Source organism: Tasmannia lanceolata, unplaced genomic scaffold, assembly GCF_043159265.1.
Source record: "Tasmannia lanceolata isolate RefF3 unplaced genomic scaffold, GAP_Taslan_0.1 ptg000003l, whole genome shotgun sequence".
Taxonomy (NCBI): Eukaryota; Viridiplantae; Streptophyta; class Magnoliopsida; order Canellales; family Winteraceae; genus Tasmannia; species Tasmannia lanceolata.
The window spans coordinates 39,232,888-39,254,916 of record NW_027518680.1 but is presented as its reverse complement, the minus strand read 5'-3'; the positions used below and the strand labels follow the sequence as shown (position 1 = coordinate 39,254,916).

Sequence of the window (22,029 nt, the reverse complement as noted above, 5' to 3'; positions counted from 1 at the left end):
TTTCCTGTTTCCATCAGTTATACACTAGTTTGGTCAATGGATCTATTATCCCCTACATGCTATGACTAAATGTAATTTTTCAACAAGCTTTATTACTAACTTCCTTAACAAAAAATTCAGAATTGCCCAGTGCATTGACAAAATTTTATTTCTGATTTCCCCTGGTCGGAAACATGGAGCAACTATTTAACCCATCGGTCACTCGTAATTTCTTTCCTCACAAGGACATGCTATTTCAGATAATTGTAAGTATGCATTTGTTATCCTCAAAATGCTAACAGGCATTTCATCTACATTTCAGCAAGGAAAGAGAACGAAGAGAGACAGACAGCCAGAAAGAGGAAGACAATCGAAGAGAATAATAAATGGGAATAAAGTGGAAATAACAGATCCATCAATGTTTGTGTACATGAGCAAGGCACCAAGGCAGATAGGGAGGGGGGAAATAACAATAAAAAAGGAGAGTACGATCAAAATCACAAATTATGATGAACACAGTAAATCGACAGCTTCAACAAGAGAAGCATAGCAGTTATTGATGGGGAGATAAGGGATTTATTCATACGGTAGGGTCTTGGTTGGTATTTCTGGACTTTTATATGAGTGTGTCTTATTATGTAATTTATGGACTTTTAATTGGTCAATGATGTATTAGTCATTTTTTAACTTTTTAGTAATGAGATAGAAATAAGGGATAGTTATGAGCTGAAGATAATGGAGAGACTAGCCATTTCAAAAAATAATAATAATGGAGAGACTAGTTACTCACTTTTTTAGGAGAAAAGAATATGTCTCTCCCCCCCTTCCCTCCCTCCTCTCTCTTTTTTTAAAATTTTTGGGATGCCCACCTTGTAGAGAAGTAATGAAGAATGAATGAAATTGATGGAGCTCTCTGGAGGCCTTTATTATCTTGCAGGTGTGAAACCTCCTCATTGATGGGAAGTCTTTGGGTTTCTTGCAAATCAAGGTATTCTCTCATCTTCTCTCTCTTCTACCAATCTTTTCTCCATCTGTCTCTCTCCATCCTCTTTTCTCTCAAGCAAAGTCCATTAAGTCTACATATTCATTTTGACATTTCTGTTTTTAAAAAAAATGAAACAAAAATAGAAGCCTAACTTTCCTTTCTTCGATCCTAAGTTTAATGTACCAAAAACCTAATTCTTTTGAATCTAGGTCTAAATTCCCTCTTCTGTGTTTATACTTTGTGCTCTTGATTGATCCCCTACAAACTCCACACTTGAAGGTGTACGGGTTGCTAGTGGACCGGATCAATCCTTGTTGAGTGTTGATACTGAAAATTACTAAAATACACTATGTGCAGATCTGAAAATCGCATCTTTTAGTATGACCAGATTGATTGCTGGCCTTTCAATCCTTTCAATCATGCGACAATTAGACAATTTGAATTAATTTATGACACCCTACATTCCTCTTGAAAGCTTAAGCGGTTAAAGACTCTTGATTGATCCCCTCCAAACTCCACACTTGAAGGTGTACGGGTTGCTAGTCGACCGGATCCATCCTTGTTGAGTATTGATACTGAAAATTACTAAAATACACTATGTGCAGATCTGAAAATCACATCTTTTAGTATGACCAGATTGATTGCTGGACTTTGAATCCTTTCAATCATGCGACAATTAGACAATTTGAATTAATTTATGACACCCTACATTCCTCTTGAAAGCTTAAGCGGTTAAAGACCTATTTTCTACAACCACCTTGAAGGGAAACTTATTTTCTTTCTTTGAGGTTGTTGTTGGAATCTTGGATTAAGGATTGGGGACTATTAACAATGTTTCTTTTTCTCCTTTATTGGAATTGCACCATTGGGACAGCAAAGAAGGTTCTATTTCCATCTAACTTTGAACCTTTGATGCAGGATAATACCTAATTTAGGGAAAACCCTACACTCCTAATGGGATAATGGCTTTAGGAAAGGCTTAGGGTTAACACGGAAAACTCAAAACACCTAAAGAACTAACCTAGGGCTGATTTAATGATAATTTAACTAACGGGCAGCAGCAATAACGAGACTTGAACTGCATTCAATAATTAGAAAGAACATAATTAGTAAGAACCAATAGGTAAAAGAACCTTAAGGTGAATAGTTAATTACAAGGTTAGTTCTAAACTAGGGTTTAAACATGCGACCAATTAAAATAACTAAAAATTGATGCAAATACCAATGGATTAAATCTATTTCAATAAGAGAATAGTACTATTTCAATGAAGGACAGCAAATAAAATTACCAGCAGCACTAAAAGGACAAACAATCCAGTTTTACGCCAAAAGGGTATTTTGGTAATTTGGACAGATATGTAGATTAGGGTAGAACTGCCGTTGGGTTTTAAGGTTAAGGTCTAAAATGTAGAAAAATGCAAATTTCAGGTTTAGGAATGATTTATGACGGTCGGTTTACACTATTAATCTCCAAAACTGGATTTAGGGTTCAATAGGTATGAAAATTTCAAGTAGGCTAAAAAAAGGTTTAAAACTAAGGATCTTAGGTGCTTTGGCAGAGGTTTAATCACAAATAAAGTTTCTCAAAATCTCAAGATGAGATCTTGAAAGATGATGAAGTTATTTGGATTCTAGGGTTTTAACTTTAAGGTTCAAGAAACACAAAAGATTGAAAGATTTGATGTCTTACCTTGTTAGTGAATGATTTGATAGAAGAAAAGAAGAGAGGAGGGTGAGAGAGATTGGCTCCAAGCCACCAAGAAGAGAAGAGAAGAAGAAGTCCAAGCCAAATTGCTGATGCAGTGCCAACATGGCAGCGATGTCATGCCTAGGTGGTTTTGGTGGAGTTCCAAGGTGCAGTCCCTCATTAATGTTGCTGGCCCGTTTTGAACCTGCTTTTTGAGCTTCTAAATGGAAGAATTATGGAAAGTGGTAAACTACAAAGTTGTAGGTCTCTTTGAGATCTTTCCAACAAGTATTTGTGCTTGGAAATTGGATAAGAGGGTAGAAAGTTATGGCAGTTTTGGTGGACTGTGTCTGTGGGTTCCCAAAACAGTCAAAGTTAGTGAGTTCCAATGCAATTAATGTTATGTTAGTCCCTAAGCTAGCTAGTGGATGATCTTAAACGAATTTGCTTTGGTTTTCTTTTATTTAAAGAGTTAGAAACCATCTTTAGAGGGGATTTTGGATGTTGATAAACTTATGTAATTGATGGAATATCAATTGGGTTGAGCTTTGCTCCCATTTTCTTCTTCTTCCCTCTTAAGCACCCGCATTATCTGGTATCAAAGCTAACGTTACTCTCTTGGGCTAGCTTCGATTTGACTTTCATGGCGGCACGAAGAGGTAGAGGAAGGCATGGTAACCAAATGATAGAAGATTTGAGAGATGAAAGAGATGATGAACTTCAAGCACTTCGAAGACAAGTTGAGCAACTTACCATGCGACTTGAACGCCAAGAGGCTCGTAGTGAGCATGGTAAATCAAGCCGTGGAGGTTCTAGTGATGAATCCGATGTGAATCCCTTCGCCAATACTCGTGAAGATGAGAGTTGGGAAGGTTCTATCGTGATTTCGACACCGTCAAGATTGACTTGCCGGAGTTCCATGGTCGTCTACAACCCGAAGAGTTTCTTGAATGGCTTAGTGCCATTGAGAAGTTCTTTGATTACAAGGAGACACCCGAAAGCCAACGTGTGAGGCTTGTGGCTACAAGGCTTCGTGGCTACGCTTCAACATGGTGGGATAAGGTTCAAGAGATGAGAATCCGCAAAGGAAAGCGTAAGATCTCTTCTTGGGAGAAAATGAAGTCAAGGCTTAAGGAGAAATTTCTTCCATTGGATTTTTCCCAAATTATCTTTTCTCAATTCAACAACCTACGCCAAGAATCCAAGAGTGTGTTGGACTACACCGAAGAATTCTACAAACTCATGGCTCGTAATGATATTCAAGAGGGTGAAGATCAACTTGTGGCAAGGTATGTTGATGGTTTGAAGTTTTCCATTCGTGATGAGGTGGAAATGCACCGATCATTGAGCGTCAATGATGCTTATCAACTAGCCTTAAAGGTGGAGGCTAAGCTTTCTCGTCGTGGTGCTAAAAAGTATGTGGATGTTCGTAGTCTCTGATGGGGTCCGGACTCAGCACTGATGGGATCCGGACTCAGCACTGATGGGTCCGAACTCAGCATCCAATTGGCTGCTGGCACGTGGCCCTCACAAGGACCGTTGGAAGGCCAACACCTGTCCCTACTAGGTGTGACACCTGGACCAATCAGGGACTTCCACATGCCCTCCTTAGGTATGAGACCTGGTCCATACAGGGGCCACCACCTGTCCTGGACAGGTGGCTCAGAACTACCACCTGTCCTAGACAGGTGGCTCAGAATCACTATAAATAGCCTTCACTTGTGCTAAGGTGAGGGATCTGAAAATCAAAACTCTAAGCTTTTGCTCTGACATTGCTCTGCACTCCTGCTCATACTGACTTGAGTGTCGAAGCGCCCGTCCGGAGTACCACTCCGGGTTGGTCCTCTGACCCTTTTCTTTCTTGTCTGTACCCTTGTGCAGCGCAGGACTCCATTAGCTCTTCAGCGGTGGCTTGCCAGATCAGCCCTTCCGGCCCTACCATAACCTGTTACCAATTTTAGACCTAACAGATTTGGCGCCATCCGTGGGACCCCGCAACAAAAAGCTGTTCGGAACCTCACTTAAGCAATGGTAGGAAAACACGGAAAGCATATGCCAACCTCCCGGACGACCCGGGCTACAGCCCCCCGCGAAGGGAGAAGCGAGCGATTGGCCTCGCAGATAGAGGTCGGGGCGCCAGGGGAGCGCAGTCCGACTCGCTAGGACCATTCAGACCCTACCCCGACCCCAAGGGAGATGCGGGCCCTTTTTCAAGAGATGACTGCTGTAATTGCGCAGTTTAGAAATCCGGCCACCGCACTCCAGCAGCACCCAGCCGAAACCTCTCAGCCTGCCTAGGGGAGGGGAAGCTCCCACCGAAAGCACACGCCTCCGCCCCGGGAGCAGACTCACCACTCTACAAGACGAGATCACCTCTCCCGGGACAAGCATGTGCGTCCCGAGCCTCGCTTACATCACCGGTCACGATCACCCTCCGTACAAAGGCATGGCAGCAAGAGAGACGCCACGCACGGAGAGGGATCGCGGCACCGGCGAAGGAGTCCGGCCAGTCAGTCCGGATCGGCTATGAGCCCGCCAGCAAGGAGAGAGAGGCCCGTCCACCGGGCTGAGGAACGAGAGGACCCGGTGTTGCGAAGGATCCAGCAGATCGACCACCGGATCAAAGAGCTCGCCAGAGAGCAGGGCCGACCTGCTTCCCGGATCTTCACAAGCGCTCAACCATTTTCAGACAGAGTGCTCAGCGCGGAGGCCCCCGCGGGCTGGAAGATGCCCCAGGTTCCGCAGTACGACGGGACCACCGACCCCGTGGACCACCTGGAGACTTTCAGGACCACAATGCTCCTCCACGGGGCGTCGGATGGATTCCTTTGCCGTGCATTCCCCACCACGTTAACCGGAGCAGCGCGGGACTGGTACTCGCAGCTTAAGCCCAGGTCCGTGGACAATTTTGATGATTTTGGGGATAACCTGGCCCGCCATTTCATGAGCAGCAGGAGACCCAGGAAGACGACCGCTTCACTGATGGCCCTCAGGCAGGGAGATGATGAGGCCTTGAAAGTGTTCGTTGGTCGCTTTAACAGGGAAGCTCTCCAGGTCCCTAACCTGGATCCCTCCGCGGCCACGAACGCCCTTCTGGCCGGCGCCCGATCAACTGATTTCAGGCGAGCAGTGGCTCGGCGCAACCCGCAGTCTCTCGCGGACCTGATGGCCGGGGCGGAGGAGTACATCTCGGTGGAGGAAACTCTCGCCGCCCTGGACTCCGCTGGCAGGAGAAGGCCCGAGGAGAAGAACCCTACCAAGCAGCGTAGGGATGATAAGTCTCAGAAGAAGGAAAGAAGCCCTCCCCGCAGGGAGAGAAGCCCTTCTCGAAAGGGGAGAAGCCCCCAAGCGAGAGAGCATTACACGCGGCTGACCGCGTCCAGAGCACAAATCCTGGCAGCCATTCGGAAGGAGGACTTCATCCGTTGGCCGGAGAGGCAGAACTCATCGACGAAGAAAAACATGTCCCAGTACTGCAGGTTCCACAAGGACCACGGCCACGACACCAACGCATGCCTTCATCTGAAGGAGGAGATCGAGCAGTTAATCAGCCGTGGGTACCTTGGAAGGTACTTGAAGAATGATGACAACAAAAGTGAACGCAAGGAAAAGCCGAAGCCCAGAGGCAGAAGCCCCCGCGGCGCTCAACCTCTAGGCGACCGCATTCAAGCTCCGGCCCCGGCCAGCCCCCCTCCTCAGGTACCTCAACCTCAACCTCATGGTGTTATTGGTACCATTTCAGGAGGGCCGACCGCAGGAGGAACCTCTTCATCAGCCCGCAGGACATATGCCCGGCAGGTGAACGCCGTCCATACCTGCAGCAAGAAGGCCAGGCTAGAGAACGAGATATCTTTTTCAGATGCAGATCTCGATGGCTTGATCCTCCCGCATGATGATGCCCTGGTCATCACCATGCTGGTGGCCAACTGGGAAATGAAGAAGATCTTGGTCGACAACGGGAGTTCCGCAGACATCCTCTATTATCACGCTTTCGAGCGGATGCTGATCGGAGCCTACCGCCTGAAGCCGGCCAACTCGGATCTGTTCGGGTTCTCCGGAGAAGTTGTCAAAGTCGAAGGGCAGATCGAGCTTCCAGTTCTTATCGGGGAGCCGCCCTGCCAGTCCGTCGCCATGGTAAACTTCTTGGTGGTAAGGGCCAAGTCGGCCTACAATGCTATCTTGGGCCGCCCCGGCCAGAATCTCCTCCGAGCCGTTCATTCCGCCTATCATCAGAAGATGAAGTTCAGTACACCAGGGGGTGTAGGGGAAGTCAGAGGGGACCAGCCCCAGTCGAGGCAGTGCTATGTAGCGGCGCTGAAAGGAAAGAATGCGTCCGAATCTCTGCCGATCGAGCTGTTTGATCTAAGGGATCAAGCCCAGATCACAGTAAACGAGCCGGCCAAGGACGTCATATCTGTCCCGTTATATAGCAATGACGACCAGAGGGTTGTTCAGATCGGCTCTACCCTGCCAGAGGCCGCGCAGCAGGATCTTGCTCAGTTCCTCAGGGCCAATGCAGATGTCTTTGCCTGGGCTCCTTCAGATATGCCCGGCATCGACCCTGCAATTAGCACCCATGAGCTCGGGGTTGATCAGACCTGCAAGCCCGTGAAGCTGAAGAGGAGGCACTTTGCACCAGAGAGGCGAAGGGCCATCAGAGAAGAGGTGGAAAGGCTTCTGAAGGCAGACTTCATTCGCGAGATCCAGTATCCGGACTGGCTCGCGAATGTTGTGATGGTGAAGAAGTCTAATGGGAAGTGGAGGACGTGCATAGATTTTACAGACCTGAACAAGGCCTGCCCGAAGGACAGCTACCCGCTCCCAAAGATCGATCAGCTCATCGACGCTACCGCAGGTCACGAGCTGTTAAGCTTCATGGACGCCTTCTCAGGATATAATCAGATCAGAATGCATGAGCCCGACATTCCGAAGACATCCTTTGTAACCGATCAGGGGACTTATTGCTATCGAGTTATGCCTTTCGGACTGAAGAACGCAGGGGCCACCTACCAGCGGCTCGTCAACAGGTTGTTCAAAGAGCAAATCGGCCGCAATATGGAAGTCTACGTGGACGATATGCTGGTCAAGAGCAGAGCTGCCTGTAATCATGTTGCCGACCTCGAAGAAGCATTTCAAGTCTTGAGGGACCACAACATGAAGCTCAATCCGACCAAGTGTACGTTCGGCGTCGGAGCGGGCAAGTTTCTGGGCTTCATGGTAAGCCAGAGAGGGATAGAAGCGAATCCTGAAAAAATCAAGGCGGTGATGGAGCTGACTCCACCCAGAACTATCAGAGAGGTACAGCGCCTGACCGGACTAGTAGCTGCCCTGGGGCGGTTCATCTCTAAGTCCGCAGAAAGATGTCTTCCGTTCTTCAACGCAGTCAAGGGTATAAAAACCGCGCCCTGGACTCCGGAGTGCCAAGCGGCGTTTGAGGAGCTGAAGCAGTACTTGTCCTCTCCACCGCTACTTTCGAAGCCAGAGCCAGGAGAAGAGCTGATTCTGTATCTCTCAGCGGGACCTTTGGCAGTCGCAGCAGTACTGATCAGAGAGGAGTACCACCAGCAGAAGCCAATCTACTATGTCAGTAAGGTCCTCCATGATGCAGAGACAAGATATCAACGGGTCGAGAAGCTCGTATACGCCCTCGTTATGGCGGCCAGAAAATTAAGGCCGTATTTCCAGGCGCATACGATCAAAGTCCTGACAGGACAGCCCCTGAGGCAGATCCTCCACCGCCCAGACACTTCAGGTCGTCTTGTGAAGTGGGCCGTGGAGCTCAGCGAGTTTGACATCAAATATCTGCCTAGGCCGGCAATCAAAGCCCAGGTGCTTGCGGATTTCATAGTTGAATGTACCATGCCAGATTCAGACCCCGGGTCAAAAGCAGCGCTTCCTACAGCAGCAGGACCGGCTATATCCGAGCAGCAGGTCGAAGCCGAAGCGGTTCCGCTTACAGGGCCCGAGGATGCACCTCCTCCGACCAGTCCGCTTCCGTGTTCTGAAGAGCCGCTCTGGGAGGTGTATGTTGACGGATCTTCAAATAAAGGTGGCAGCGGTGCCGGGCTAATCCTCACAGGGCCAGATGGTTTCGTCCTGAATTATGCCTTAAGGTTTGGATTCCGTGCGTCAAACAATGAGGCAGAGTACGAAGCTCTCATCGCCGGAATGAACCTCGCCGCTCAGGCCCGCGCTCAGAAACTGAAAGCGTACTGTGATTCGCAGCTAGTCGTATGTCAGATTCAAGGAGTATATGAGGCCCGTGAAGAGCGAATGATCAAATATCTGCAAAGGGTCCGTGTCCTGGCCGGCAAGTTCGAAATTTTTGAGCTCATCAGAGTCCCCCGGGCTGAAAATACAAAGGCTGATGTGCTCTCAAAGCTAGCGGCTTCAGGCTACACCGCTCTCAAAGAAATCCGTATGGAGTTCCTAAAGACCTCCAGTATTGATGACCAGCCCGTCGTAGTAATTCAGATCGACGACGAGCCGTGCTGGATGGATGAGATCATCAGATATTTGCGCAGCGGAGAACTCCCCGGGGAGAAAAAAGAGGCCCGGAAAGTCGTACAGCGGGCAGCAAGGTTTTCATTTGACGGCGAGACTCTGTACAAGAGATCTTACACCCTCCCGTACTTGAAGTGTCTCCGGCCAAGCGACGCCTTATATGCCCTGCGAGAGACCCATGAGGGGATTTGCGGAGAACATCTTGGGGGCAAGGCCCTGGCCATCAAAGTCCTTCTAAGAGGCCTGTACTGGCCTACATTGAGACAAGATGCACTGAGCCTTGTGAAGAAGTGCGAGAAGTGTCAGAAATTTTCTCCCACCGTTCACCAGCCTGCCGTGCCAATGGCTCCGATCATCAGCCCTCTCCCTTTTGCTCTCTGGGGAATGGACATTTTAGGTCCTTTTCCGCCGGCCTCCGGAGGTCGCGAGTTCGTCGTTGTCGCCATCGACTACTTTACGAAGTGGGTAGAAGCTGAACCCCTGGCCAAGATCACCGAGCAGAACGTCCAGAACTTTTTCTGGAAATCAGTGGTATGCAGATTTGGGATACCGCGGGTCCTCATAACGGACAATGGCAAACAGTTCGACTCGAGGAATTTCAGAAAGTTTTGTGCGGATCTGAAGATTGAGCAAAGGTTCACTTCCGTGGCCCACCCTCAGACGAATGGGCAGACCGAAGTGACGAACAGGACTCTGCTGCAGGGGATAAAGAAGAGACTGGATGATAAGGCCGGACGCTGGGCTGACGAGCTGTACCATGTGCTCTGGGCATATCGGACTACCCCACGCACTGCAACGGGTGAGTCGCCTTTCAATCTCTCCTTCGGAACCGAGGCCGTGATCCCGGTTGACATCGGCGTTCCTTCCCCAAGAATTGTTCACTTCAATGAACAGCTTAATGGGGACGGGCTCCGTGCCAACCTCGACTTGCTTGAAGAGGTCCGTGAGGAGTCACAGATTAGGGCCGCAGCGTATAAGCAAAAGGTGTCTAGATACCATGACACGAAGATCCGACCAAGGGAGTTCCGCACTGGCGACCTAGTTTTGAGGAAAGCAGCCGTTTCCCAGCCGAGAAGGGTGGGCAAACTCTCCCCGACTTGGGAAGGGCCGTATCGAGTCAAAGAGGTCATCCGTCCAGGAAGTTACCGCCTAGATACACTTGACGAGCAGCTGCTGCCGCACGCCTGGAATTCCAGAAATCTTCGAATCTATTATCAATAATCTTTTCCTTTGCCTTTGAAGGCCTGTAAAGAATCTCTGTAATGAAATTTCAAAAAAGAAATAAAGTGGAGTTATCACTAAACTGTGTCCCTCACTTTTGAGTCACTAATATATGCCAACTCCTCCAGTCAAAAACTCTAAGTGTTTGCAGACTTAGCTCTTATCCTAAGTGTTTGCAGACTTAGAGAACAGCAGTGGAGCACTCCGGCGCATCCAACTTGGTGTGGAGACCAGTTCCGACCAAGTGGAGCACTTCGGCGCGTCCAACTTGGTGTGGAGACCAGTTCCGACCACATGGACCCGCCCTAGTGAAAACCACCTCAAAAGACCTGCCCGGCCTAGCCGTCTACATCCGAAGCCGGCCAGGATATGGCGCAACCGCTAAACGCCAAAACACCTGTCCGGCCTAGCCGTCTACAGCCTTTGCCGGACAGGATGCGGCGCAAACGCCAGGCGCCAAAAAGACTCTAAGTGTTTGCAGACTTAGCTCTTATCCTAAGTGTTTGCAGACTTAGAGAACAGCAGTGGAGCACTCCGGCGCGTCCAACTTGGTGTGGAGACCAGTTCCGACCAAGTGGAGCACTCCAGCGCGTCCAACTTGGTGTGGAGACCAGTTCCGACCACATGGACTCGCCCTAGTGAAAACCACCTCAAAAGACCTGCCCGGCCTAGCCGTCTACTTCCGAAGCCGGCCAGGATATGGCGCAACCGCTAAACGCCAAAACACCTGTCCGGCCTAGCCGTCTACAGCCTTTGCCGGACAGGATGCGGCGCAAACGCCAGGCGCCAAAAAGACTCTAAGTGTTTGCAGACTTAGCTCTTATCCTATGTGTTTGCAGACTTAGAGAACAGCAGTGGAGCACTCCGGCGCGTCTAACTTGGTGTGGAGACCAGTTCCGACCACATGGACCCGCCCTAGTGAAAACCACCTCAAAAGACCTGCCCGGCCTAGCAGTCTACTTCCGAAGCCGGCCAGGATATGGCGCAACCGCTAAACGCCAAAACACCTGTCCGGCCTAGCCGTCTACAGCCTTTGCCGGACAGGATGCGGCGCAAACGCCAGGCGCCAAAAAGACTCTAAGTGTTTGCAGACTTAGCTCTTATCCTAAGTGTTTGCAGACTTAGAGAACAGCAGTGGAGCACTCCGGCGCGTCCAACTTGGTGTGGAGACCAGTTCCGACCAAGTGGAGCACTCCGGCGCGTCGAACTTGGTGTGGAGACCAGTTCCGACCACATGGACCCGCCCTAGTGAAAACCACCTCAAAAGACCTGCCCGGCCTAGCCGTCTACATCCGAAGCCGGCCAGGATATGGCGCAACCGCTAAACGCCAAAACACCTGTCCGGCCTAGCCGTCTACAGATTTGGCCGGACAGGATACGGCGCAAACGCCAGGCGCCAAAAAGACTAAGTGTTTGCAAACTCGGAAACCAAAGTGGATCAGTCCGGCTAATGACATCCGGTTGACCACTCCGGCTCGGCAGAGAAATGAGGAAGAAGCACAGACAACATACGTACAAAAACAAGATAGCCGTACACACAGTTAGACAAAAATTGAATTTGTATTCGTATCACAAAAGCGCTCTTTTCGCCGAGCTAGCTTACAAAGATTGAGTCTCTCAGGCCATTACAAAAAATTTACAAAAATAAGAACAGGAGTTCTGCCGGGCCACTCAAGCCTTCCCGTCGGCCACCTCGTCGGTGACCATCTCTGCAGTAAGGATTGCATCTTGGCCGCCCTCGGCGGTTGGAGGGATGACCCCGGAAGCCAGAGCGACTTCCTGTTCTGCCTCGTTGGGTTGGGAGGAGCCCACTTCGCCTTCTTCCTCCTCGTCCTCTTCATCCTCTGGAGGTGCGTACGGGACGTCCAGTCCGTCCAGAGAGATGTCGGGGTAAGCCTTCTTAACCTGCTCAGAGCAGAGGAGGAACCCCGCCTTATAGGCTTGGAGGCCCAGGTTGAAGAACTGTGTGTCCTTCCTCTCTTCGGCCTCCCGTACTGCCACTTTTACGGCAGCCTCGACAGCCGCCTTCTCCCTCTGGTCGGCTCTCTCCCTCGCAGTTAGGAGATCCTGCACGGCTTGGTTCTTGACTCTCTGCACCTCGTCCTTGAGACTGTTGCATTCGGCCTCTTTGACCTGGACGATTTCACTAAGTCCGTCCTTGTCCCTCTGGAGCTCGCCCTTCTCGGACTGTATCTGTGTGAGCGTGTCAGAGAAGAGATAACTCTTCTTTGCCATGTCTCTTGAGTATACTTGGAGCTGATAGAGGGCGGAGGCGATCGCCTCTGCGCAGGTCTCCGGTGCCTCTTTCTCGACTTCTCGTCGGTCACTCGGGAGGACACCCTAGAACATCAGTTCTGTGGCCACCCGGCTATCACCCAGGCCGGTGTCCGTCTTTTGCACCGCCCAGTTTGGACGAAAAACATTATCAGCTCTCGCCGCCGTGGCGGCGGGGATACCCAGCACTGGCCCGCTGTGCCGGGGCTCTGCCTCCCGTGCAGACCCTGAGCTCTGCCCGGTGAGGCTTGGCCGGCTCGGCTTGAATGCGAGCTTGTGAGTCGCCCGGCTACTTTTGAGGGGATTAGCCAGCGCGACCATCGCCGGGGTTTACTCCGGCACCTTCCTTTTCTTGCCCTTAGGTTGAGGCTGCTCATGCGTTGGGGACGATTGGGAGCTCTGCCTTATTCTGTCCATCATGGACATCTGCTTCACCATTTCTAAACGTAAAAAAAAAAAAAAAAAAAAAAAAATAAACAGAACAGAGTTAGAACTACAAAAAAAGGGGGGGGGGGAGGGCGAAGGAGTCAGAGAAAAAGAAAGGAACAGTACAAAATATAAGAGCTGGCCTAAGAACATTTACGTACGTGCCGGCGTCGCACGGCTGACACCGAGCTCCACCAGGACGGCCTCCTCGGAGAATTCCGAGCAGTTTGTTTGACCGCGCTTCAGCTCTTCTTTGATCAAAATAAAGGTCATGTAGTCGTAGCCTTTGAGGACCGGCTTTCGACTAAGACTCTTGGTGTCCGTCGTTCTCCACTCTAACGAGAACGGCCATTGGGAGCTCTGCTCGGTGTCCCAAGCGTAGAAAAACTTGTTCTTCCATGTGTGAATGGAAGTAGGTATGCCAGTGATCATTTTCACCTCGGGCCGTTGGCTGATGTAGATCCAACCGCCGTCCTTATGCCTCTTCAGATGCGCACACATTCTGAAGACGGGCATGGTGGGGTTCCTACGGACCCGGACTCCCAAGAGGTGCAAGAAGCCGACCAGCGTCGTCCAAGAGTTCGGCACGACCTGTGTGACCGCCAGCCCGTAATAATTCAGCACCTCAACAAAAAATGGATGCAAGGGAAGTCTGAGCCCGGCCCGTAAGGCTTCTTCGTATAGGCATAGATCTGAACTATCGTTGCTGGCCCGGTCCCCTTCAACGGCCGCCCTCAAAAGGTACCGGTCAGGAATACAGTATTTTCCCCGGATGGCCTGAAGTTTGCCCGGGCCTAGATGATTCACCTCGTACAGAGCCCCAACGTTGTACTGCGGGTTGGCCTCCATCCGTGCCTCTGCTATTACCTCTACGGGTGCGCGCGGCAAGCGAGGAACTTCAATATGTTCCTCGTCGTCGCTGGTTTCTACCCGGTGCGGTCCGTCCCCACGGACCGGGATTGTGTCTAAGTCCACAATCTCTTCCTCTCCGCTCTCCTCGTCTACTACAATTATTACCTCCTCGTCCTCAACGCCAGCCTCCGCAGGAGAGGCCGGCCCCGTCCTCTCCGACGCCCCGGACCCACTACTACTACTAGTTGAGCCGGACTCCTTTGATCCGGAGTTCGACTCGGAACTGGTACTAGACATTAAAAAGGAACAGAAGAAAAGCTAAAAGAAATTACCGAACTAAGGTGCTGACTGAAGATCTCCAGGCTCACTGATCTGAGACGGGCAGAAAATCGACTAGCCGAGCAGCAGAGAAGGAGAGGAGAATGTAAAAAGTGAAAAATGAAGAGTAAAAACTCTAGTATATATAGGCTTACAAGAGCGGGAAAAATCCCGCCCTTTTCCCACCAGCCGGAGTGCGCCACGTCGCCTGCCGCATTAAATGCGCCGCTTGCATTAAATGCGCCGCTCCGCATTAAATGCAAGGTACAAGTTCCAAAGCGCCAAGTGGTGACGCCTGGAAGACAACATATCTGTCCGGCCTGGCCGTTCAACGCCAAAGCCGGACAGGATATGGCGCAATCGCTACGCGACAAAATACCTGCCCGACTTTGCCGCCCAGAAGGCTTAGCCGGACAGGCTATGATGCGTCCGCTAGGCGACAGAGAGGCTGCCCGGCCTAGCCGCCCCGTCCAGGAGATCTGCCCGGCAACGACGCCCAGAGAGTTTCACCGGCCAGACTTCTGGTTCGAATTTTGATCAGACTGGATTGCACATGGGCTTCTGCCCGGCCGTGCTCCTTCAGGCCAAAACACAAGACCGGACCAGGCCGCCCAGAGGCCCCTGGCCACTGCAGTTCTTCTGGCCCCCAGATGAGGCCGGCCTCAGATGCCCAGAGGCCTCAAGGCCGGCCAGATGCTGTTTTAACCCTCTTTTTGCTTCCCCTGGCCGCTGTCGCGACTCGGAGAACCAGGGGGCAACTGATGGGGTCCGGACTCAGCACTGATGGGATCCGGACTCAGCACTGATGGGTCCGAACTCAGCATCCAATTGGCTGCTGGCACGTGGCCCTCACAAGGACCGTTGGAAGGCCAACACCTGTCCCTACTAGGTGTGACACCTGGACCAATTAGGGACTTCCACCTGCCCTCCTTAGGTATGAGACCTGGTCCATACAGGGGCCACCACCTGTTCTGGACAGGTGGCTCAGAACTACCACCTGTCCTAGACAGGTGGCTCAGAATCACTATAAATAGCCTTCACTTGTGCTAAGGTGAGGGATCTGAAAATCAAAACTCTAAGCTTTTGCTCTGACATTGCTCTGCACTCCTGCTCATACTGACTTGAGTGTCGAAGCGCCCGTCCGGAGTACCACTCCGGGTTGGTCCTCTGACCCTTTTCTTTCTTGTCTGTACCCTTGTGCAGCGCAGGACTCCATTAGCTCTTCAGCGGTAGCTTGCCAGATCAGCCCTTCTGGCCCTACCATAACCTGTTACCAATTTTAGACCTAACAGTCTCTATCCTTCTTCTAAAGGTGAATCTTCACATGGTGGAGGAACAAAGTCAAGGTCCGAATATTTCAACAAAAATTCTACAAAATCAGCCCCTACACATCAAGTTGGAAATCAGCCCAATCGTCCCAACAATTCAAATGCTTGCTTCAAGTGTGGTCAAGTTGGCCATCGTTTCAAAGATTGTCCAAAGCGGCAAGTAGTGGCCTTCGGTGATGAAGAAAATGATGATAATTTTGTTGATGATTCAAATCAGCCCATATATGATGAGGAAGATGACATACAACATGAAGAAATCGAACCCGAAGAAGGAGAAAGCTTGGTGATCCAAAGAGCACTTGCTACACCAAAGGTTGAATCCGATGATGATTGGCTCCGTTCTAATATTTTCAAGACTCGATGCAAATCTCATGACAAGGTTTGCACCATTGTGATCGATGGTGGGAGTTGTGAGAACATCGTATCTCATGACATGGTGAACAAGCTCCAGCTCAAAATCGAACCACATCCAAAGCCCTATCGGATTGCATGGTTTAAGAAGGGTAATGAGGTAAAAGTTACTAAACGATGTTTAGTTTCATTTTCTATGGGTAAGAATTACCATGATCAAGTTTGGTGTGATGTTGTTCCTATGGATGTGTGTCACATACTCTTAGGAAGGCCATGGCAATATGATAGAAATGTTACCCATGATGGTCGTAAAAATACATATACCTTTCGAATAGGAAAAGTGGAGATTGTTCTTTTGCCTAGTAAGGAGGAAAAGACAACCAAATCTTTACAAGAGGAGGGTCGTAATTTTCTCACTTCATCAATGTTTGCAAGAGAAAGTGAGAGTAGTGGTGTCATTTACATGCTAGTGGCGAAAGATTTGGGAATATCCTTTAATGTGCCTAGTGAGTTAGAACCTCTCTTGGAGGAATTTAAGGATGTCACACCTGATGAGTTGCCCAATGGACTCCCTCCTTTAAGAGACATTCAACATCAAATTGATTTGATTCCCGGTTCTAATCTTCCCAACAAGGCTCACTACCGTATGAGTCCTAAAGAGCATGAAGAGTTGAATAAGCAAGTCATGGAGTTGTTGAAGAAAGGTTACATCAAAGAAAGCATGAGTCCTTGTGAGTGCCGGCATTACTTACTCCAAAGAAAGATGGAACATGGCGTATGTGTGTAGATAGTCGTGCCATAAACAGGATCACTATCAAATACCGGTTTCCCATTCCAAGAATTGATGATATGTTTGACATGCTTGCCGGTGCAAAGATATTTTCCAAGATTGATCTTAGAAGCGGCTACCATCAAATTCGAATCAAGCCGGGTGATGAGTGGAAGACCGCTTTCAAGACATGTCTTGTTATGCCATTTGGTCTCTCCAATGCTCCAAGTACCTTCATGCGGGTAATGAATCAAGTCCTTCGCCCTTTCATTGGAAAATTTGTTGTTGTTTATTTTGATGACATTCTTATTTATAGTCATGATAAAAGTGAGCATGTAGAACATTTGAAGGTTATTCTAACCACTTTGAGAGGTGAAAAACTCTATGTAAACCTCAAAAAGTGTTCTTTCATGACAACTAGACTAGCTTTCCTAGGCTTTGTTTTGACTTCAACAGGGATTAGAGTGGATGATGAGAAGATCAAAGTTGTCCAAGAATGGTCTACCCCAAAGAGCTTGCAAGAAGTGAGGAGTTTCCATGGATTGGCCTCATTTTATCGCCGATTCATAAGAAATTTCAGCACCATATCAGCCCCCTTGACGGATTGCATGAAGAAAGATGGGTTCAGGTGGACTATGGAGGCCGAAAAGAGTTTTCAACTTATAAAGGGCAAGTTGTCTAGTGCTCCTGTGCTTGCTTTGCCAGACTTTGAGAAGATGTTCGAGGTTGATTGTGATGCCTCTCATGTGGGCATTGGCGGAGTACTTAGCCAAGAAGGTCATCCCATTGCCTTCTTTAGTGAAAAACTCAATGAAGCAAAGAAGAAGTACTCTACCTATGATGTGGAATTTTATGCCATTGTTCAAGCACTTCGGCATTGGCGATCGTATCTTGTTCAAAGGGAGTTTGTTTTGAATTCCGATCATGAAGCTCTCAAGCACATCAACAATCAAGGAAGCCTAAATCGAAGACATGCAAAGTGGGTTTCTTTCTTACAAGAATATACTTTTGTGTTAAAGCATAAGAGTGGAAAGTGCAATCAAGCGGCGGATGCTCTTAGTAGAAGAGTGGCTCTTCTTAATTCCGTGAGTGTGCAACTTGAAGGGTTTGATACCATTAGAGACATGTATGCAAATGATGAAGACTTTGGTGAAATTTGGAAGCTTTGCAAAGAAGGGAAGCATGCAGATTATCTTCTTCAAGATGATTTTCTCTTTAAGGGGAATCGTGTATGCATTCCAAAATGCTCCCTTAGAGAGTATGTTATAAAAGAACTACATTCGGGAGGTTTGGGAGGACATTTTGTAAGAGACAAAACTATTTTGCTAGTGAAAGAAAAGTATTTTTGGCCGACCATTTACCGAGATGCGATGCGTTATGTGAAGAGATGCCGAATATGCCAAACATGCAAGGGACAAACTCAAAACACCGGTACCTACAACCCACTTCCACTTCCTAATGCTCCATGGGAAGATGTTAGTATGGATTTTGTGGTTGGCTTGCCTAGAACTCCAAGAGGTAATGATTCCATCTTCGTAGTTGTTGATCGCTTCTCTAAAATGGTCCATTTCATTCCTTGCAAGAAGACTATGGATGCTTCTTATGTTGCTAATCTTTATTTCAATGAGGTAGTTAAGCATCATGGTGTTCCGAAGTCCATTGTTTCGGATAGGGATACTGAGTTCCTCAGTCATTTTTGGAGATGCTTATGGAAAAGAATTGGTACTCTTTTGCTCTATAGTAGCGCCTATCACCCTCAAACCGATGGACAAACCGAGGTGGTGAATCGAACTTTGGGAAACTTGCTTAGGAGTTTGGCGGCAAAGAGGCCCAAGCAATGGGATATGGTGCTCCCTCAGGCGGAGTTTTCTTATAATTATGTTGTGAATCGTTCTACCGGTAAGAGTCCATTTGAAGTGATTTATGGAAAAACTCCAAAACACTATCTTGATCTTGCACCCATTCCCGATCCATCATTGTCTAACAAGAAGGCGGAAGATTTTGCTACTACCATGACAAAGATTAATGAAGAAGTGAAGAAGAATCTTGAAGAAAATACCGAGAGATACAAGCAAGCGGCCAATACTCATCGCCGAATCAAAATCTTCATTGAAGGTGATCTTGTGTGGGTTTATTTGAAGAAGGAACGATTTCCAGCCGGATCCTATAACAATCTCAAGGAGAAGAAGATTGGTCCATGTCAAATTCTCAAGAAAATCAACGACAACGCATACAAGATTGAGCTCCCTCCAAATATTAATACTCATCCAACTTTCAATGTCAAAGACTTGACAACTTATCATGGAGAGCTTGATGAGAACTCGTGGGCGAGTTCTTTCTCACCCGGAAATGATGATGCAGTGCCAACATGGCAGCCATGTCATGCCTAGGTGGTTTTGGTGGAGTTCCAAGGTGCAGTCCCTCATTAATGTTGCTGGCTCGTTTTGAACCTGCTTTTTGAGCTTCTAAATGGAAGAATTATGGAAAGTGGTAAACTACAAAGTTGTAGGTCTCTTTGAGATCTTTCCAACAAGTATTTGTGCTTGGAAATTGGATAAGAGGGTAGAAAGTTATGGAAGTTTTGGTGGACTGTGTCTGTGGGTTCCCAAAACAGTCAAAGTTAGTGAGTTCCAATGCAATTAATGTTATGTTAGTCCCTAAGCTAGCTAGTGGATGATCTTGAACGAATTTGCTTTGGTTTTCTTTTATTTAAAGAGTTAGAAACCATCTTTAGAGGGGATTTTGGATGTTGATAAACTTATGTAATTGATGGAATATCAATTGGGTTGAGCTTTGCTCCCATTTTCTTCTTCTTCTCTAAGTTGTGTTCTTGTGTTCTAATTTTCTTCTTCTTCCCTCTTAAGCACCCGCATTAATTGCTAAATACAAAAAACGTCAATTCCTATTCCTCCCAAAAAAACGAACGCACACATATATATAGTTTGTGTTGTGCGCACCTACAATTTGGGTATAATCCCTTATTTTTAGCATCCTTCTCTTATCACAATAATAAGAGACCTAAACACTTAAAGAAACAACCAATATCATACCATTTCAAAAAAAAAAGGAACAACCAATATCTTATTAAATAAAAAGACAACTAATAAAATAAAAAACATAAAAAAATGACGCCACATGTAACATGTATGGGCGTGTGTGACGTCCCATGCGTGTGTGACGCCCATGGTCAATGTAAATCAGTCCTCCGACATCAATAATGCCTCCCGTCCCCGCCCTCGCTTGCGCATGTAAACCTTGAACTCGCTTGCATTGTTGATGTCATGTTCCCATCAACCTTCCTTGGTGCTCTTGGTTTTGCTAAAGTGTGTCAAAATTTGCAAATATCTTGCGACCATTTGCTTATGTTAGTTTGCTTTTCTTTATTATTTAAGCATGCTTAACCGTGTCATAATATGCTGGAATTATGAAAATCCCCATAGGTGACACATAGGAAACACTTCTATTGTCACTCCTAAGTCCGTAGAAACATCACATAGGACTGCATTTTAGTTTTAACTAAGACTTCACCTAGTTGTTGCTTGTTTCCCACACCTGTAGGATTAGTCAAACCTCACTTATTGACAATGCAGGTTAAGTAATCCAATATAAGCTGGATAATCTAACCCCTTAGAACCAAAATATAATGCATTTACGTCTCCGGGAAATTAAACAAGTCCCAGCAATTCCCTCTAAATACAATCATCTCTGCTAATAGAACTTTGAGATGGAGCCTTTCTGCATATTCTAACAATCAAACCATTATCACTCAAACAGTATCTTCAATAAGCAGAATATGAGAATATAAAGAAAAAACAAGAAACAAAGAGAAAAATGCAGAAAAAAATAGAACTCAATAACCAAAAAGTAGAAGAATTCCACATAAGCTTAACCATTTTCAACAAAATGGTGGACCTTTCCACAAATCTTACCAGCCAAACCATTTCTGTTGTATAATTTCAAAAATAAAACAGCATTGTGAAGAAAATCCAACAACCACAGAAATATTCAGAGACAAGGATGGAAACTCAGAAATTGCCATTGTAATCCATGAAAAGAGAGAACTACAGAAAAAAACAGGATTTTTCAACAAACCCTAGAAGAAAACATGATCATTTGACCAATTTCTACAAGCAAAGCACAAAGGCCAGAGAAAAAAAAAAACAGACCCAGAAAATCCGCAAAAAATACTATTTATTCCTATTTCTGTTCAAGCAGAGATAGGAAAAAAAAACTACTACTAATCACTTTTACACAAAAAAGCCTAATTTTTTCACAAGTCAAAGAAGCCATCACCGTTCATCCAATTTCCTCTGCTAAAGCACAGAAGACAACAACAACCAACAAACCCCAGAAAAATAATAACAAAGGAACAGTAATTCTCATCATTTTCCACAGAAGGATAGGACCTTTTTTGCAAACCCTAGAAGAAAATAGCTTCCATTAGAGCAATTACCATAAAAAGAGCACAGAGCATAATCAAAACAGGAGAATCCAGAAAAGATACATAGAAAAAATAGACTATGGACTCTTCTATTGCTAGTCTCACTGGTCATTTACTACAGAACGGTAACAATTTTATACAAACCCTAGTAGCCCAACCAAAAACTACTCGAGCAAATTTCACACAAAACTGCAGAAGACAAAGAAAGCAAACAAACCCACAAAAACTATCAATAATTAAAGAAAACCCATTTATTTCCACCACAATTCAAGATGAAAATAGAAAGAAAGTGTAAAACAAGAGAAAAAAAAAACAAAACAAAAAAAACAGAGAGAGAAAAGGGAGAAAGGGACCTTTTTCTTCCATCCAGGAGGGGCGGGGAGTTCTACGTAGACAATTTCCATCTCCTCTGTAACCATTTCAATCAGACTAAACGAGAGAATGACGACCCAAAAAACGGGAAAAAAATGGACAAGGAAATGAAACAGAGCTCTTTTTTTGTTCCTCGTGTTCTTAATAAAAAGCCAAAATAGTTAGAAGATAGGGACGTAATTGGTATTAATGGAAGCTAACAGTGACGGCACAGGGACACATGCCCCGGTACACGAGTGGATTAGGAGTGTGCTAGAACCTATAAATATACCATCTGGGTTTTAAATATAAGAATTGGGTTATAAATATATGAATTTAGATGGATGGGAATATCAGTAAGTTTTCACCCAAAGACAAAAAACTAGAATTAGATAATGTTATTAGAGAGATTATAAATTCGCATCCATTGTAGGATAATTCGCACCCCTTTACAGGAGCGTACTGTTAACGTCATATCACGTTCAGCGGTGCGAATTATGCTACAGTGGGTGCGAATTTATGAATGACCTATTCTTATTTTCA

At 47.1% G+C, this 22,029-nt stretch overlaps 1 protein-coding gene across 1 annotated transcript in view; it reads right to left on the bottom strand.

The window, feature by feature from the left end:
• LOC143854467 (uncharacterized) overlaps positions 1–21,732 on the bottom strand; it is a 34,306-nt gene extending 12,574 nt beyond the window's left edge. Inside the window, exon 1 of the mRNA XM_077364464.1 lies at positions 21,489–21,732. Within this exon, the coding sequence (XP_077220579.1) occupies positions 21,489–21,554 (66 nt within the window). The 5' untranslated portion in view covers positions 21,555–21,732. The remainder of the gene's footprint in view (positions 1–21,488) is intronic.
• Between the last annotated feature and the right edge of the window lie 297 nt (positions 21,733–22,029).